At 42.1% G+C, this 17349-nt stretch overlaps 1 protein-coding gene across 2 annotated transcripts in view; it reads left to right on the top strand.

Moving 5' to 3' along the window:
* GINM1 (glycoprotein integral membrane 1) overlaps positions 1–14082 on the top strand; it is a 103473-nt gene extending 89391 nt beyond the window's left edge. The window contains exons 7-8 of one of the 2 annotated variants that reach the window (XM_033937798.1): positions 2594–2757; positions 13489–14082. In XM_033937798.1, coding sequence (XP_033793689.1) covers positions 2594–2757; positions 13489–13624 — 300 coding nt within the window. In that variant the 3' untranslated portion in view covers positions 13625–14082. The remainder of the gene's footprint in view (positions 1–2593; positions 2758–13488) is intronic. The other variant, XM_033937799.1, reaches the window with a different exon arrangement.
* The last annotated feature ends 3267 nt before the right edge of the window (positions 14083–17349 follow it).

Here is a 17349-nt window from a genome sequence, read left to right as displayed (position 1 = left end):
CAGATTTTTCAATTTGAAAGAAACCACAAGAACAAGGGGTCACTCGATGAAATTGAAGGGGGACAGGTTTAGAACAAACGCAAGGAAATTCTTTTTCACACAGAGGGTGGTGGACACATGGAACACCCTTCCTGAAGCCGTGATAGGAAATAGCACAGTACAGGGTTTCAAGGAAGACCTGGATAGGTTCCTGGAGGACAAAGGGATTGAGGGGTACAGATAAGAGCAGTGGAAGGTTTAGAGATAAGTGTAGAGGTAGGCATAAAATTAGTCAGGGACTGCTGCTCAGGCAATATGCCTGATGGGCCGCCGCGTGAGCGGACCGCTGGGCAGGATGGACCTCTGGTCTGCCCCGGCGGAGGCGACTACTACTTATGTACTTAAATCGCTATCTCAGTAGCCATCTTGGATTTCCCGATTTGAATTAAAAAGCCTCTATCGGCCTTGATATACCTTGATTTTGCATAACATCACCATAATTGGACTCCTCAAGCTCTGATACACTGGATTTGTGCCAAATTTGCACTAGACGGCCAGCTGAGGATTGTCCATGTTTCACGTGCTGTGAGGGCCTTGGGCTCAACCTCCTCAGATCTCTTGAGGGTCCTAGGAGTATAGATGGGCTGCTCTGGGGGTCTAAGTTGTTTCCAGAAACAGCCAAGGCTGAGTCAGGGTCTGCGTCGAAGAAGCGCCGTGTTTAGGATGCTGGACCCTCAAGAAAATCATGTACTAGTTGTCTAAATATTATACTATCATACCAAAGGCTAACTGTTCAATATCTCATTTCCTTTCTACTTTATTATTGATACTTCTTCTTTTTAGAAAATAATTTTCTTTTGCAATTATTTTTTTGTATGGACCTTCAAGAAGCAATTAGGCAAACAAAGCCAGATGCTAGAACTCTGCATCAGTCAAATCTTTATTAATCTCATTTATTTTTATTTTTATGTGACTTTTTCTTTATCTTATTAATATGAAATAAAAGGAACCTCACTTAACTTATAGTGAAGCATTCCTGTGTTCTCCTCTCCCAACATGCATGTTTCAAGATGAAACCTTTCTTCAGGGTCAAGGGATACTATAAAACAAAGTTAGAGATAGTTGAGCCTTATTTACTCTTGAGAATCTGACAACGTATAGAGCAGAATCTGCCTCAATTCACCTAACTTATTAAACAGAAAAAGCAGAAACATTCACCATCTGCGGGGCTATCACGAGTTGTAACCATGGCCGCGGGTTGAAAACTAGGTTATTAAATACAGCTGGTTTCTTACATTTTCTATATCAAATGTATTTCTCCCCCCTTTCTTATTTGTGTCCAGGGGCTTTACGGTCCTTTTTACCCGGTATGTATTTGTTGTTGGTCATGTAATTTTTTTTATTAATTTAATTAATAATAGATTTGTTATCATGATAAAGTTTGTTTTATTTGTCAAAAATTTTTTGTTTAAATGTTAATTTTTATATTTTGTAAAACGCTTTGTAGTTTCGAATAAGCGTTTAATCAAATACCTTAATAAACATAAACATAAATATATTGAAGCGTATGACATCATCAATGCAGCAGTGTGCGGCAAAGCCTCAGCCAAGTAGCACCATTTCAGCCAATGGGCATATAGAGAGGAAGAGAGAATGACCAAGACCAGAAAGGGGATGGGAAGTGGAGGAAGAGGTTATTAGCCAGTGAAGAGAGGAACAGAGAGAGAGGTGCTAGACTGTAGGGGCCAAGGAGTGGATTCGGGGAGCAAGTGAAAGAAGGGTTGGCTTTAGAGGGAGACAACTGCAGTTGGAGTGTGAGTGTGAGAGAACTGAGGAGGCTGGAACCTGAGAAAGGAAAAGGGCAGGAAAGAGTTCTATGCAAAACACAACAAATAAACTTTGCAGAATTTTGAAATATTGTGCACAGAATTTTCAAATTTTTTGCATGGAATTTCACCAGGGTATAAGGCCATGTCCAATCTGTTCTGTTCAAACAGTTCAGGTCTCCTCTTGGATCAGAACCAAAGATTACCTAGAATACATACCATTGTGACCTCTTTAGTTTTTCTCAACATGAGGAGGGCACAGTGGGACGTAAAATTCCAATGGAATCCAACCTATTAACCTTTTATCCAGCAAGATCTTCAGTTCTCCTACACTACAGAGTATGTTGCAATAGTGGCTCACAAAGGAAGACCTGCTTACAGTTCTTCCTTTGCTACTCAGTGCTACACTTTAACCACTATGGATTTTTCAAGAATCAGGTGACGAGGCAATCTTGGCTTACAGCATACACAAAGAAATTGGTTGAGGGCTGAAAGACACATCAGTCATTTTAAATAAAGAACTCTGTAGGCAGTTGGTACTGATCCAGGCAGAAAACAGAGGCATCTACTTCGTATATATGATATTCATTGTTGATATCCTGAAAACCAGATTGGTTAAAGGGTATCCTAGGACCAGTTTGAGAAACAATGGATTAGAGGATAGAAGATGGGAAGAGAAATAAAGGTAAGTGCAGAAAAAGCCCAGCACCTAGCTGATAGTTAAACAAATTTTTATATGAAGAATATATTCAGTGTCATTCTCTACTGAAGTGTGTCCTTGTTTACAGGTTATGTGCCAGTGGGTGGAGCAGCTGAGAAAGGAATTGTGTCCAGTCTGGCTTGCATTCCTCCCTATCTACTTAAGCATCATGGAAGTGGTGGCAATTGGAGTTATAGGAGCTGCTATGGTTGTAAATCTCCTAAAGTTGGTTTCCCCTACATGTGAAAGCAGGTAACTCGTTTGCAGTTTTAGTTATATCTGAAGATAAGAACTATAATGTTTTTAGTATAACAATGGCTACAAAAACTAGAATAACTTAAGGGGAATAGCCTGTCACCCTAATGAAGGGGTTGGACTCTCTCAAGCAGTCTTGGCTCAGGTTCTCTAATGGGCTGCAGTTGCTGTAGACAGTAGATAGTATGTATTGTGACTGTTGCTCACTAAGATAGGTTTCACTGCTAACACAGCTCACACATCTCTGGTTGCCTAGGCCCTCCCACCCTTAAATATCTAATTCTCATTTGCTTGGTTCCTTGCTGAATTAAGGACAAATTGTTCCACCTTTCCCTGGATTACCACTGATAAGTATTTTTCTTGTCGATATATCAGTCACTTCCTATACCATCCAATCAAGATGACCTTTATTCAGTGCAATCATTGTGGTGCTTTACTTCCAAGGCGCACCATCTGGACACTTAGGGCTTGCCCCATCTGTCTTCAGCTTTCTAGTATTAAGGAGGAGCTCAGAAATCGTAAGCAGGAATTGAATGCAATCAAAGCAACTTCCATCACTCCACAGAATCATACCAACGGTCTTTAGCCTTTTAGTATTAAGGAGGAGCTAAGAAATCTTAAGCAGGAGTTGAATGCAATCAGAGCAATTTCCATCACTCCACAAAACCATACCAATTTGCCACCACTGCCTCAGAGTAATGCAATCAAGGAATATATGGATCACAGTAGGGTCAGGCAGACTGCAACACGTGACACAGAAACATACACCCTCACAATTGCACGTATAGAATTCCTTTGCTCCATTAGAGCATTGCAGTGCTCAAGAAAGAATTGAAATCAAACTGGAACCAGTGAAGGTAACTTATGAAGAAAAGCACTCACAAAAGAAGAGTAAGAAACCTCAAGCAAATAAATTATTGCTTTTAGGGGATTCTATCATCAAAGGCATTAACATTGAAACACAAGACAAGGAGCCTAAAATAGTGAAGTGTCTCCCTGGATCCTTGGCTACTAGGAGTACCCAACAAATACTGTCTATAATTAAGGAAGAAACTAAGAAGTCTAAAACTGATGTTGTTATCCATCTGGGAACAAATGACCTGGCCAACAACTCTACTCTTGCAGCTCAGAAAGCCTTTCGGAAGCTTGGTGAGGGCTTGAAACCTTTTGTAAAGACTGTAGCTTTTTCAGAAGTACTGCCTGCATATGGAAAGGGTGAGCAAAGAGTTAAAAACACAGAATACTTCAATAGGTGGCTCAAAGCCTGTTGTCATCAAGAAGGCTTTAGGTACATAGGAGGAAGGACATACATGGAAGGACAAGAAGCTATATTGTACTGATGGGCTACATATTACTACAGCAGGAAAAAGAATCTTTGCGGAGAAATTTAGACAATATGTTTCTAGGCATTTAAACTAGAAGGTGGGGGTTGTATATGTATGAAAGCCAATTATAGAGACCACCCCCAGCAAAAGACAAAATGTGATGATAGTAAAGATTGCAACACAAACAATATTAGCAACTCACGTCTTAGCATTGCAACGGGAAGTCAAATAAAACAAAAAACTATACAACAAAGGAGATTACCACTGAAAAATAGCTGGAAAATGATGACCACAAATGTTCGCAGTCTAAGCAACAAAGTTCATGATCTGCAAGCCCTGATGTTAGAGGCAGACCTGGATATTGTTGCTATCACAGAGACATGGTTCAGTGAATCCCATGGATGGGATGCAAACATTCCGGGATATAATCTTTTTAGAAAGGACAGAGATGGTCAAAAAGGTGGAGGAGTAGCTCTCTATGTAAAGATCGATATCAAAGCGATTGAAATGCAAGGAACCTGAGGAAAGGAAGAAGCGATAATGGATCACTCTGAAAAGAGAAGATGGAACTTCTATCTACATGGGTGTAGTCTACAGACCTCCGACTCAATCACAGCAAATTAATAAAGATTTGATTGTGGATATTCAAAAGTTTGGAAAGAAAGAGGAGGCACTGCTGTTGGGAGATTTCAACCTGCCGGATTTTTGACTGGAATGTTCCGTCTGCTCAGACAAATGGTGATGGAACCCATGAGAGAAAAAGTGATATTGGATCTGGTCCTCACAAATGGGGAGAATATATCTAATGTACGAGTGGGTACTCACCTGGGAAGTAGCAATCATCAAACAGTTTGGTTTGATATAACAGCTAAAGTGGAGGGTAGCTGCACAATACTAAAAGTCCTAGATTTCAAACGTACAGACTTAAATAAAATGGGAGAGTACTTGAAGAAAGAGCTGTTAAGAGAAGTGGAAAAACAGTGGTCTAAGGAGCGATAAAAATGGCTACTGAATTTTATGTGAAGAAAATAAATAAAAACAAGAGAAAAAGGAAACCAACATGGTTCTCCAAAGTAGTGGCGGAGAAAATAAAGGCAAAAGTGTTGGCATTCTTGAAATATTTTTAAAAACCCAAGAAGAGGAGTGCAAAAAGGACTACTGCTTGAAACTGAAAGAAGCCAAGAGAGATATGTCTGGCGAAAGCACGGGCGAAAGAGCAAATGGCTAAAAATGTAAAAAAAAGGGAGACAAAAATTATTTCAGATATATCAGTAAAAGGAGGAAGATAAAAAATACAATTTCTAAACTAAAAGATGCTAGGAACCGATATGTGGAAAATGATGAGGAAAAAGCAAACGTGCTAAACAAATACTTCTGCTCTGTGTTCACGGAAGAAAATCCTGGAGAAGGACTGAGGTTGTCTGGCAAAGTTATATGGGAAAATGGAGTAGATTCTGTGCCATTCACAGAGGAGTGTTTATGAACAACTTGAAAAACTGAAGGTGGACAAAGTGATGGGACCGGACTGGATCCATCCCAGAATACTGAGGGAGTTCAGAGAGGTTCTGGAGGGTCCTAATAAAGACTTGTTTAACAAATCTCTGGAGATGGGACTGGTTCCTGGAGATTGGAGAAGAGCGGATGTGGTCCCTATTCATAAAAGTGATCACAGAGATGAAGCAGGAAACTACAGGCCGGTAAGCCTCACTTCGGTTGTTGGAAAAATAATGAAAGTGTTGCTGAAAGAAAGGATAGCAAACTTCCTAGAATCTAATGGGTTACAGGATCCAAGGCAACATGGCTTTACTAAAGGTAAATCGTGTCAAACGAACCTGATTGAATTTTTTGATTGGGTGACCAGAAAACCAGATCGAGGACATATGCTAGATGTCATTTACTTAGATTTCAGCATAGCCATTGACACAGTTCCTCATAGGAGGCTCTTGAACAAACTTGAAGGGCTGAAGTTAGGACCCAAAGTGGTGACCTGGATTAGAAACTGATTGACAGACAGACACCAGAGGGTGGTGGTTAATGGAAGTCGCTCGGAGGAAGGAAAGGTGAGTAGCGGAGTCCCTCAGGGATCGGTGCTAGGGCCGATTCTGTTCAATATGTTTGTGAGTGACATTGCTGAAGGGTTAGAAGGAAAGGTTTGCCTTTTTGCTGATAATTCCAAGATTTGTAACACAGTAGACACTGAGGAGGGAGTGGAAAACATGAAAAAGGAGTTACAAAAGTTAGAGGAATGGTCTAATATCTGGCAACTAAAATTCAATGCAGAGTAATACATTTGGGGATTAATAATCAGAAGGAGCCGTATATGCTGGAGGTGAGAGGCTGATATGCATGGATGGGGAGAGGGACCTTGGGGTGATAGTGTCCGAAGATCTAAAGTTGAAAAACAGTTTGACAAGGCGGTGGCTGCTGCCAGAAGGATGCTGGGCTGTATAAAGAGAAGCGTAACCAGTAGAAGAATGAAGGTGTTGATAACCCTATACAGGTTGTTGGTGAGGCCCCACTTGGAGTATTATGTTCAGTTTTGGAGACCGTGTCTGGTGAAGGACACAAAAAGACTTGAAGCGGTCCAGAGGTCCAATTCCTGGCAGCATTCCTGTGGTGTTCCCCAGGGCTCTCCACTCTTTCCAATTTTATTCAATCTTTTAATGACCGCATTGAATACCTTTTAAGCTGTCAGCTTGGGAAACGCTATTCATTTAAGCGGATGATATCTTTATACTGATTGAGAGCGACTCGGATATTACCAATCTAGTTTCCAAAGTAAATCTCTGCATTTACAAACTTCAAGCCTACTAGGCTCTTTCTGTCCGGATGAAGCTTAATACAACTAAAACTAAACTTTTGTAGTTAGATCCAAGATTGGACTGTCTTCCTCCTACTGTAGCACTGGTATCTGGGTCCTCTTTACAGATTGAATTATCTGCTAATATAGTGGGAGTCTTTTTGATTTCTCTCTCACTTTTAAGGACCAAATAAATTCCTTGGTCAAGAAATGCTCTCTCACCACCATGTCCAATAATTCTCCCTCCCTATGCTCTACAATTCTCCTCTTTCTTCATCTCCCCATGTGCACCATCTCTCTTTCCCTCTCACTTAGACACCCAATTCTCCCTTTCTATTCCCTTCCCCACCTCAGCATCTCTTCCCCTGCCTCCATTCTTCCATCCTATGGCTCTTCCCCTCCCTTCCTTCATTCTGTGTCCCAAGTTCATGCCCCCTCCTTCCATCCTTTGTCCAAAGATTGTGAGGGAGTCTGTGAGTACTGGGGGAGTTTGGGCATGCAAGCAGTGATCATCTGGTCAGTTTGGGCACTTTTGTTGCACTTAGACTCTTAAAAAAGAGGTCTAGTTCCAAACATATAAGTTCTGTCCAGGATGTCTTGCAAAATGTTTGATTATTGAAGGCTTTCTTATTTAGGAAGCTTTTGAAGGTATAAATTTTAAAAATACACTAAACATATTTTGTTAGTCCATTGTATAGTAATGTGGAGAACTTCAGGAAAAACCAAGATGTTTAAAACTAAATCAGTTAATATTCAATGTGATTGATTGAAACAGGCAAGAGAGATTAGTGCCACTGAATATCTGCACTAACTGCTAAAATGAAAGTAGGCGATTTTGTGGGTTGACTAGCACTTAATCACCTAAGTTTACCAGACAAATCGGACTGCATAAAACAGTTCCATTTAGGTGGTTCAGTTGAATATCACACTAAACCACATAAGAGTCAGCTAACTATGTACACCAGATATTCAGTGCCAATGACTAGACATAGCCCACATTGAATATCAAGACATAAAATTGGTAGTGGCTGAATATTTACCCCCCAAATATTTTATAGTGTCACCTGCTAATGAATGCAGGGAGCCATGAGTATGCTAATGCAAAAGCTACAACATTTTCATGTTAAATTTGCATGCTATTCCAATAGAAACAGGATAGTATATTGTAATAAGTACTGTTGAAATAATCAAGCATCAGGTTGCCTTCAAAAGTATTGTTATACAGAGGCTGTCTGAAGCTTAATAGAGTGTTTCCCAACTAGTATGTTATGAATCATGATCAGGTGTACCATGTGACACCAGTGCCTGGGCTTTGCTGTGCCTCATTGTCCTCCTTAGCATACAGCCTCAGCCTTGGAATGTGGAAATTAAAATGAATTTCCAAACACACCTGAATAGGTTGCTTGTATATTTTACATCTTATGAACTCTAGAGGGAAACTCTTTGCCATGCTGCAAGTTTTACAGTGAGCATTAACAATAAATTTGAGAGACTGAGATTATACTCCACATGCCCTGGTTTAGGAGTGATGTTCATTCTTGGCCTGATATATACAAAACTAACCCATTTGGAGAAATTGCTCTCTAGCAATACATACACATGCATGTGAGTTTACAGGTTTATTTAAACTTAATATACCACTTTATTACCAAAAATTAAAATCATCAGTGTACAATCAAATATAAAACATAAAAGGGTGAAAGGAACTCTATCATTAATAATATTGCAGTCAAAAAGGAAATATCTCATACATTCTCTGTTTTCCAAATAAAAGATTTCATGTTCTTTGCATTCCACGGAATCTTCAACATCAACCATCTCATTCCTCCCAATAATAATATGCCAAAAGTTTGTTGAAAAGAATAAGCCTTTAAACATTTCTGAAACCGAACATGAGGCAGTTCCTCTCTAAGAGTCTTTGGCAAAGAGTTTCACAGAAAAGGGGCTAAATTATAATAATAATAAAAAAGGCCCCCCCCATCTCGTACATTCTAGTTTAGCAAATTTAGCCAGTGTCTGAAATAAAGAGGCATTACTGGAGCACAGTGCCCTAGATCAGGGGTAGGGAACTCCGGTCCTCGAGAGCCGTATTCCAGTCGGGTTTTCAGGATTTCCCCAATGAATATGCCCGAGATCTATTTGCATGCACTGCTTTCAATGCATATTCATTGGGGAAATCCTGAAAACCCGACTGGAATATGGCTCTCGAGGACCGAAGTTCCCTACCCCTGCCCTAGATGGAGTTTGCAAAATTTTATGTTACCTGACTTTTAAAACTTATTCTTTGTGATTAGCCAGTGATTAGATATCAACAATGGGTTGACGTGATCGAACTGACCCGTCACACTCAATAAATGGATGACTACATTTTGCAGGGTCAAACCTGACAGTATTGCATTTTCATAATCTAATTTAGTCATAAATAAAGAATACCGGTATATCAAGGTCAAAAATGAAGGGCCATCAATCAATCCCTACATGTAATTTTCACAGTACTGTAAAGCCCTGACCCCCCAGATACCCAAAAGAGGGCCTACTGGCATTTTTCTTCCAAAAAGAGTACCGTATTTTCGCGGATATAACGCGCGCGTTATACGCGTTTTTACGTACCGCGCATACCCTTCGCGCGTTATATGCCTGAGCGCGGTATACAAAATTTTTTTTACATATTTCACACCCCGCCCGACGCCCGATTCATCATCCGGAAGGACGCTCGCACCCCCACCGCTCGCACCCCCACCCCGAAGGACCGCCGACTCCCCGACAATATCGGGCCAGGAGGGAGCCCAAACCCTCCTGGCCACGGCGACCCCCTACCCCCACCTCGCACTACATTACGGGCAGGAGGGATCCTAGGCCCTCCTGCCCTCGACGCAAACCCCCCTCCCCCCAACGACCGCCCCCCCCAAGAACCTCCGACCGCCCCCCCAGCCGACCCGCGATCCCCCTAGCGACCCCCACGACCCCCCCACCCCCCTTCCCCGTACCTTTGGTAGTTGGCCGGACAGACGGGAGCCAAACCCGCCTGTCCGGCAGGCAGCCAACGAAGGAATGAGGCCGGATTGGCCCATCCATCCTAAAGCGCCGCCTACTGGTGGGGCCTAAGGCGCGTGGGCCAATCAGAATAGGCCCTGGAGCCTTAGGTCCCACCTGGGGGCGCGGCCTGAGGCACATGGGACCATGTGCCTCAGGCCGCGCCCCCAGGTGGGACCTAAGGCTCCAGGGCCTATTCTGATTGGCCCACGCGCCTTAGGCCCCACCAGTAGGCGGAGCTTTAGGATGGATGGGCCAATCCGGCCTCATTCCTTCGTTGGCTGCCTGCCGGACAGGTGGGTTTGGCTCCCGTCTGTCCGGCCAACTACCAAAGGTACGGGGAAGGGGGGTGGGGGGGTCGTGGGGGTCGCCAGGGGGATCGCGGGTCGGCTGGGGGGGAGGGGGTTTGCGTCGAGGGCAGGAGGGCCTGGGATCCCTCCTGCCCGTAATGTAGTGTCGGGACAGCGCACGGAGAGGCGGGGCAGTGCACGGAAAGTCAGGGCAGGTGAACGGAGAGTCGGGACAGCGCACGGAGAGGCGGGGCAGTGCACCGAAAGTCAGGGCGGGTGAACGGTGAGTCGGGGCAACCAGAGGAGAGTCGGGGAGGGCGAAAGGAGAGTCGGGGTGGCCAGAGGAGAGTCGGGCAGCATGCGCGGTATACCCATGAGCGCTGTATACAAAAGTTTCCGTACATACAAGTGTGGTTTCTGCGCGCTATACCCGTGTGCGCGTTTCACACGGGTGCGCGTTATATCCGCGAAAATACGGTAAGCAATTTACAAGGTGTAGTATTGAACCATTATAGACTTAACACACTACTGTCTTCTCTACACTCAATATCTGATGCTTCATAATCCAATCCTCAACTGCTTGCAAATATTTATGAAAAGGAGTAATAATCTATTTGTGATTTCTGAGTGTACCAAATTAAGAGGAGGTCATCGACATACATAAAAGCACTAATCACAAAAGACTGAATTAGGTACATCAAAGAATGTATAAACATATTAAAAAGGATGGGGGACAAAGGGGATCCCTGTGGGACCCCACTCAATCATTTTCGTGATGTTGAGACCTGATCTTCTCCTTTAACAGAAAGTTTGTTCTGTTAAAAAACTTTGAAACCATGCCAGCACCATACCTCCTATCCCCAACTGTTGCAGCTGATATAACATTAGAGAATGACACGGGGAAAAATTCTGTCACCGTCCCGTTCCCAGACCACCATCCTCTGCACCGCCCCGTCCCCGCTGGTCCTTTCACCGCCCCGTCCCTGTCTCTGCCGTCCCCTTCACCGCCCCGTCACCGTCCCCGCCTTCAGCGTCTTCTCCTCTCCATCCCCCCATCCCCAGCACCCTTCACGCGATCCAGCAGCTCCCTCCCACCGGCCAGCCGTGCATTTCCCTCCCTCCCTCCTTTTCCCTTACCTTTTCTTCTTGAAACTGGCGATTTCTATAAGGCTACGAGCTGTATTACAGCCGGAGCCTTGAAGTCACGTCGAGTTGCCTGCTAGAAAAGTCTCCTCCGATGCAACCGGAAACAGGAAGTTGCGTCAGAAGACTTTTCCAACGCAACGCAACGCGACTTCAAGGCTCCGGCTGTAATACAGCTCATAGCCTTTTAGAAATCGCCAGTTTCAAGAAGAAAAGGTAAGGGAAAAAGAGGGAGGGAAGATGCATGGACGGCCGGTGGGAGAGAGTTGGCTGCCGGATTGAACGCGCGTTCACTACTTGTTCACCGCCCCGTGCTACCATTCACTGCTCAACGGGGCAGTGAATGGCCTTGTCCCCGAACTCGCGGTGACCTTTTTTTTGGGGGTCACCGTTTTGGCGGGTACAACCACCATATAACATCAACACAGAATCCACTGTATCAAAAGCTGACAAATCTAAAGAAACCAACAAAGACGCAATTCATTTTATCACCTCTAACAATGTTGTCTCTGTAGTATGTCCATGCCAATAGGCTGTTTGCTTTGGATGTAACACTTCTTTTGCAGCAATATACTCCACTAATTGATCTGTCACTACTCTCCCCACCTAAAGGCAGATTTGAAATTGGCCTATAATGTTCTGGCAACAATGTATGTTTAAAGGAACTGGAAAGAATTCCATGAATCCTGTCTTACATGCTTCCCTACTTCTATATCTTCATACATTTCTACACTTTTTTTTTTTAAGCTGATTAAGGAGGTATATGCAACTTTTTCTTATAATGAATTGGGCTTTTATGGCAAATCAATATTTGTTTTATGATTCAAGCTTAAATGATGCAGCACACACAATCATTTTCAGACAGAAGTTACAAGAAAAACTGGAGTTTAGTCTCCTCTCTTCATTATAGTTGATTTCATTGTTAAATTCTTCCCTAATGGATATATAAAACAAAGATAAAAACTCCCAGACGTGCAGATTATTTTGTAGCAGCAAAACCAATGAAGCTAGTGCTACCTTTTAGATTAGCAACTGTATAAAGGCATGATGTTTGTCTAGGTCAGGAGGTGCAAAAAGGCATAACTGAAGTTATGGCTTTGGTGTGTACACCAATGCCAATGAAATCAAGAGTTTTCTAAGACTTTCCTGCACAGGTATTGAGTTCCCTTTCTCCTAACATGGTTCTGCTAAGGTCATGCCTCAACGAACTGCTTAGTTTTTAAAAATGCTTTTGGTTTTTGTCATTTAAAATAAGGGTGGCATGGAATGCTGCTACTATTTATTTGGCAAACTGTTTGTTTATTTTATTTTTTTTTAATTCTTTATTCATTTTTGCATGTTACAACAAGTGTAGCAGTTAAACTCATATGAACTTAAAGATACACACATGATTAACTCTCATATATGCATTAAGTATAACATTTCATTACAAATTAATATTCTGTAATATTTAAAATATTATGTAAAAAATCTAATATATAAATTATTCTTATTGAATAGAATAACCTCCCCTCCCTCCCTACTCAATAATACATAGAAGTATCATTACTATGAAACTATTCAAATAATCATGTATTATGAAACAACAAGTAAATCCCACCCATTTCCCCCCCTAATCAAATATCTTATCATGGGAAAAGTTAATCATTCATTACAAAAATCTGTTAATGGTCCCCAGATTTTCTGAAATTTACTAAAATAACCTTTTTGCGTTGCTATTGTGAGTTCCATTTTGTATATATGACATACAGAATTCCACCAGAAATTGTAATTTAACCTGTCATACTTTTTCCAAATGTATGTTATTTGCTGTATTGCTACTCCAGTCAAAATAAATAAAAGTTTGTTGTTATTTGACGAGATTTGACTCCTTGCTCTCATAGTTGTTCCAAATAAAATAGTATCATATGTCAAGGCTACCGGATTTTCTAACATCCTATTAAACTGTATGTTTAAACAAGTCCCATTGCATAAGCAGCTTAAGTCTAAGATGCCTGTTTAAAAAGGCAAAAAAAATTATGCTAAAATATCTAAGAGGAGAGTATCCAAAATTCCAGTACATTGATAGAAAGTGTCTTAAGTACCACTATATTAAGATGAATGAGAAATGTTAACAATGCACATTTTTCTTTTGCAGGAATGTTCTCCCTATTGGTGATGTTTATGCTGTACCAGTGCTCATTACCCCCTTACATCTTGAGTTTTCAGAGAAAACTGTGAATAATGCAGAAGTGAAACTGTCTACTCTGAACACTAAATTTTTGGCAAAGTGACCTTTGATATGAAATCTTCCATCTGCCTGCAACTGAAGCTCAGACCTTCCAGCCTCTTTACCTCCCAATGCACAATGGTATCATGTCCATACAATGCATGAATGGAGTCAGTTTCCAACTGCTGACCTTCCCTCACCTTTTAAGAGTGGGGAAAATCAGTTTGATAGCTGCTATGGAAATTTTATAGTGCATAAATGTAAGGTTTTAGATTTGTTTGCAGAGACATTTATTGATGCAATTTTTTCTAAAAATAAAGTTTGAAATCAATTACCTCCCCAGATCACATCCCAGAATACAAAACATACATTGTCGTCATAACTACAGTATTTATGTGGATTCTTATAACTTTATTCTGGGGTGTTAAAGCACTTTTAAATAGTTTGTAATCAGTTTAAGGATACAATGTGCCTTTTGTATGAACTTTTTATGTTAAAATTAAATTTATGGCTTGGACAGCAGTACTTTTTTTTTTTTTTTTTTTGTAAAAACATGAATACAAAGGGGCTATTTTTAATGTACCTATTTGATACAGGTTTGAGGATTTTTCGTGACAGACACTTACTTTTCCTGGTTTTCTATTTCTCCCCTATCCTCTCTTGTTTATTTAATCTCCATTATCACATGCCTTTGGATGATAATTAATGTAGCATGACTCCTGAAGCTACTTTGTGGTATTATACCCATGTTGCACTGGCAGGCAAAAGGCTTAGATAGCAATAATTAAAAAAAAAAAAAAAATATATATATATATATATATACACACACACACAGTCATGTGAAAAAATTAGGACACCCCATGAAATAGTCAGTTTTTTCTTAAGAAATGTTCACAAATCAATGTCAAATCTTTTTTTTATTTATCTTTGGAAAAGAAAGTGATGTAATTGCAGGCAAACAACAAAATTTTTCCTTAATTTATTCATGAAACAAAAGATATCCACAAAAATGTGTATTCTAACTGAGGAATAAATTAGGACACCCTAATAGCTAGTATTACCCTCTTTGGCTGAAATAACAGCAGTGAGACGCTTCTTGTAGCCATCTACCAGTCTCTGACATCTATCTGAGGAAAGTTTGGCTCACTCCTCAAAGAAGAATTCTTTCAGCTGTGAGATGTTTGAAGGGTTTCTTGCATGTACAGCCCATTTCAAATCACCCCACAGCATCTTAGTGGGATTTAGATCGGGGCTCTGACTCGGCCACTCCAGGTCTCTCCATTTCTTAGTTTATCCCAGGACAAGCAGGCAGCATATTCTCACACATGGGTGATATCACCAACGGAGCCCCGGTACAGACACTTGAAAAGTGAATTGCAACTTTAAGTTTAGAAAGTTTGCGATCAGCCCGTACCACGCATGCGCGAGTGCCTTTCTGCCCGACGGAAGCGTGCGGTCCCTTCAGTTTTCTAGTTTCCGAAAAGCTAAGAAGACGCGTCTCAACAACTGTTAAAAATTTTTCTTTCACTTGCCTTCCCGCTCTCGCGGATTGTGACTTTTTTGTCAGTTCTTTTCATTTTTCTTTCTGTTATCTTTAAAAAAAAGAAACCCATTTTTTTCTTTTCTTTTGCCATCATGGGCTTTGGCCCAGCAGGGCCTTATGGACAATTCTCGCCATTGAGTTTGATTTCTCGTCCATGTCCCACCCCCGACAGGTTTCAAAAAGCATTGTCGCTGTGCTCAGGCCATCTCTGTCACAGACCCTCACCGCTAGTGCTTGCAGTATCACAAGGAGTCAAGTCCTTGGCAGTGCCTCGAGCTGAATTTACTCACTCTATACAAGGAGCACCTTGAGAGGATTCTACACACTATGCAAGGAGTTGAGTCTTTGCAAGTGTCTCGTCTAGAGCATAAGCACGTTACTCAAGGAGTCCAGTCCTTGTCAGTGCTTTGAGCTGCCTCGACACAAGGAATTCAATGCCTTTTGGTGTCTCGATCTCCAGGCTCCAGCCCTCCTTCCTTGAATAAGGTGTCACCCTTTCCGAAGCATAGGGCGAAGATTCCTCAACGTTCCTCTCAGCAAGACCTGCCTGGTTCAAGGCACAGTTCTCCACATCAGTCGAGGCATCTATTGAGGCACAGATCCTCTTCTCAAGAAAGACCTCGTTTCTCCAGGCCTCGAGACTCTTAGAGGCCTCCAACTCCAAAGTCGAGGACACCACCTCCAGAGCCTTACACCTATACTTCTTCTCGTGTGAGGGATTCTATCCATTCTCTCAGTGAGTCATCTATACCTGCATATTCAGATCTCAGGTATCAGTACTCCAGAGAATCTTCAACTTCGTTCTCTGTCTTGTGAGGCGTCTCGAGGTCACCACCTTCTCTTCGAGGACAACCTTCCTTGGAACAGATATCTTTTTCTTCTTTCCTACGTCAAATGAGTAAGGACCTCAATATTACTTTGGACTCTGATTCCAAATATTCTACGGAGTACTTAGAGGAAATGGGTATGTCTCATCCTCCTGCGGAGTCTCTTAAATTGTTCATTAATAGACTTCTTTCTCAAACTTTCAAGCGGAATCTTGAAACATCTTATTCCATTCCTGCTGTACCAGGAAAGCTGGAATCTCGTTACAGGATAGTCCACTGCAATGGCTTCGAGAAATCTCAGTTACCACTCTGACTCAACTCCGCATGCATTTCCTTCAATCTTCCTATGATGCATTTGAACTTTCCTTGAGGGTCACTGCCTTCTCTGTGGCAATGCACTGGTTTGCCTGGCTCCGCACTGTAAACATGGACCCCAATCTTCAAGATCGTCTGGCCAACATCCCTTGTCAGGGCAGTGAATTGTTTGATGATTCCATCGAGACAGCTACTAAATGATTGTGTGAACATGAGAAATTGTTTGCTTCCATCATTTGTCCTAAGCCTAAGCCTTGTACCTCTAAAGGCTTCAGGCCTCTTCCATCTTACCATAGGCATTTTCCACAGAGGGCAGCTCCTTATACCAGAGCGCCTCCTAAGAAACAACCACAGCAACAACAACAGAGGCAGCAGAAACCTCAGACTCCTGCTGCTCCTAAGGCCTCTCAACCTTTTTGACCGTCTAGTACAGAACATAATCTCCATCGTTCTGCCTCTGTCCTCTCCCCTTCCCATTGGAGGTCGTCTCCATCATTTTTACCATCGCTGGGAGATGATTACATCAGACCTCTGGGTGCTGTCTATCCTCAAGGAAGGATGCTCTTCGTTTCCTCCAGATTCCACCAGATGTTCCTCCAAGAGAGTATCCTTCCAATTCATCACAGACCACCCTTCTTCAGGAAGCTCAAGCTCTGCTTTGTCTCTGTGCCATTGAGGAAGTTCCCTTGGAACAGCAGAGCAGGGGGGTTTACTCCTATTACTTCCTAGTTCCAAAGAAGACGGGTGATCTCCGCCCTATCTTGAATCTAAGAGCACTCAACAAATTTTTAGTCAAAGAAAAATTCTGCATGTTGCCCTGGCATCCTTATATCCCCTTCTAGATCAGAACGATTGGTTATGTTCTCTAGATCTCAGAGAGGCTTACACTCACATTCCCATTCATCCAGCCTCTCGACAGTTCCTCAGATTTCCAATACAGAGTGCTACCCTTCGGCCTGGCATAGTCTCCAAGAGTTTTCACCAAGTGCCTAGTAGCAGCTCGGCGGAACCATGCTCTATAGGTGTTCCCATACCTGGACAACTGGCTCATCAGACCCAACAGACCCAACAGACTATTTGGTTCCTTCAAAGTTTGGGGTTCAA

The sequence above is a fragment of the Geotrypetes seraphini genome, chromosome 3, assembly GCF_902459505.1.
Source record: "Geotrypetes seraphini chromosome 3, aGeoSer1.1, whole genome shotgun sequence".
NCBI classification, from domain to species: Eukaryota; Metazoa; Chordata; class Amphibia; order Gymnophiona; family Dermophiidae; genus Geotrypetes; species Geotrypetes seraphini.
Note: the sequence above shows the minus strand (reverse complement) of the source record. Positions and strands in the feature narration are given on the sequence as shown.